Raw genomic sequence first — 2,067 nt, forward strand, 5'->3', positions numbered from 1 at the left:
ATGCAAACAGCTTGCGTTTCTACTCACACACGTCACAGTGTCACACACACACTAAACTAACACCGCATCACCTGGTTACCTCCAGGTCATAAGTCATAACGCTACTGCGCCTATATATACGAGGCAGATAACCCAGCCCATCGGCATCCGATCACTACTAACGCAAACGTAAAACACAACACAAGCCACCTCCCGCCCTCCCCTGTCTCAGCATCCCAGCTCCTCTGTTTTTGCTCTGTTTCATTCTCAGGCCGTGGTGACAAAAACAGCAAGCCTTGGCACCATGGTGGCGATCGCGGTGCCCTGCACCATCGACCAGATCCCGCTAGTAAAATGCCCCAAGGCGGCGAATGTTGCGGTGCCGACCATTGACATGTCGGCGCCAGGCGCGGCGGCGGCCGTGGCGGACGCGTGCCGCGGCGTGGGCTTCTTCCGCGCGACCAACCACGGCGTGCCGGCCGCCCTCACCGACGTGCTGGAGGCCCGCGCGGCTGCCTTCTTCGCGCTGCCGCACGAGGACAAGCTGGAGCACGCGTCGGCGCGGCCCTTCGGGTACGGTAGCAAGACCATCGGCCCCAACGGCGACGTCGGGTGGCTGGAGTACCTACTTCTCTCCGTCGGCTCCAGCACAATACAGGCATCCTCGCTACCACCGTCGCTCCGGGCGGTGCTGGAGGAGTACACGGTGGCGGTGAGGGAGGTGGGCGAGCGGGTGCTGGAGCTGATGGCGGAGGGGCTTGGGCTGGCAGACCGGGGCGCGCTACGGCGGATGGTGGTGGACGCCGCGGGCAGCGACGAGATGGTGCGCGTGAACCACTATCCGGCGTGCCCCCTGGCGTCGGGCGTGACGGGGTTCGGGGAGCACACGGACCCGCAGGTCATCTCCGTGCTGCGGTCCAACCGCACCGGTGGCCTCCAGATCATGCTCCGCGACAGCCGTTGGGTCCCCGTGGCCCCCGACCCCGATTCCCTCTTCGTCAACGTCGGGGACGCACTCCAGGTAAACACACTCACTTACTAGCTGTTACCTTTACAGTCTACTCTGTTCATCAATCTATCTGGGATCCATTAGTGTAAACCCCACCTCATGCTCTTGTCAACTCATGGCTGTGCGACAACGCGTAGCTAGCCAGTGTGTGTGTTCCCTACTGCATGTACGGCGGTCTCAATCTTTATCTGATGATTTGGTCTGATCTGATCTAATGGCTGATGCACATGCACTGCACTAGTTACTGATTTTTTTTGTCGTGCATCCTGAATTTCTGATATCTGATGTGAGAACTTTTGTGTCCATGGAGCAGGTGCTGACGAACGGGCGGTTCAGGAGCGTGAAGCACCAGGTGGTGGCGCCGGAGGCCGGGAAGGAGTCCAGGCTGTCGGTGATTTACTTCGGCGGGCCGGCGGCGACGCAGCGGATCGCGCCGCTGCCGGAGCTGATGCGGGACGGGGAGCAGAGCTTGTATAGGGAGTTCACCTGGGGCGAGTACAAGAAGGCCGCCTACAAGACCCGCCTCGCCGACCACCGCCTCGGCCCATTCGAGCTCCCCGCCGCCGGCAAAGAACCCACCAACGCCGATCACCACCACTGCAGCAGCAGCAGCAAGGGCGTCCAGCCGGCGCCTCCTAATGTAGCACGAGTTCATTAGCTAGCTAGGCTTTTGTATGTGGTAATTAACCCGGTAATTAAAGCTAGTAGTAGTTGTTACGCTTCATTGGCCAGGCCCAAAATGCACCGGCACAGCAACACCTGACTCTGCCGCCTCTGCCTGCTCAATTTGTCAGAGCATCTCCACCGGCGCACCCGATAACGGTCCGATAGCGATTTTGGGGACGGGAGCGAAAATGGGTTCGCCGGTGCGAACCAAACGTCGTCGGCCAATTTTCGAGCCCAATAGAATCGCCGGCAACCCCTTGCCGGACCCCTTCGCCAAGGGCGCGAATCGGGCGCGCCGGCGCCTTGCGAGGATGAAAAATTTGGGCGTGGGAGCCGCATTTTAGTGACGACAGGGCGCCGCGCGTGATATTTTACCACCACGATGCCTGGCCGGAAACTCTCCCGCCACGGTG

General features: G+C 60.7%; 1 protein-coding gene across 1 annotated transcript; it reads left to right on the forward strand.

Annotated features, from left to right (window-relative positions):
* Positions 1-283: 283 nt before the first annotated feature.
* LOC124649604 (gibberellin 2-beta-dioxygenase 3-like) lies at positions 284-1,646 on the forward strand. Its single transcript, XM_047189203.1, has 3 exons — positions 284-691; positions 878-1,000; positions 1,302-1,646. The coding sequence occupies exons 1-3, from the start codon at positions 284-286 to the stop codon at positions 1,644-1,646; spliced, it is 876 nt and encodes a 291-aa protein (XP_047045159.1).
* The last annotated feature ends 421 nt before the right edge of the window (positions 1,647-2,067 follow it).

The sequence above is a fragment of the Lolium rigidum genome, chromosome 4, assembly GCF_022539505.1.
Source record: "Lolium rigidum isolate FL_2022 chromosome 4, APGP_CSIRO_Lrig_0.1, whole genome shotgun sequence".
NCBI lineage: Eukaryota > Viridiplantae > Streptophyta > Magnoliopsida > Poales > Poaceae > Lolium > Lolium rigidum.

What these genes read in the sequence shown, in the direction of transcription:
- LOC124649604 (XM_047189203.1), top strand. Translation starts at nt 284, where the DNA reads ATGGTGGCGATCGCGGTGCCCTGCACCATCGACCAGATCCCGCTAGTA. An exon ending in TGGAGGAGTACACGGTGGCG is followed by an intron (nt 692 to 877) that starts GTGAGGGAGGTG and finishes ACGGACCCGCAG; the next exon opens with GTCATCTCCGTGCTGCGGTC. An exon ending in ACGTCGGGGACGCACTCCAG is followed by an intron (nt 1,001 to 1,301) that starts GTAAACACACTC and finishes TCCATGGAGCAG; the next exon opens with GTGCTGACGAACGGGCGGTT.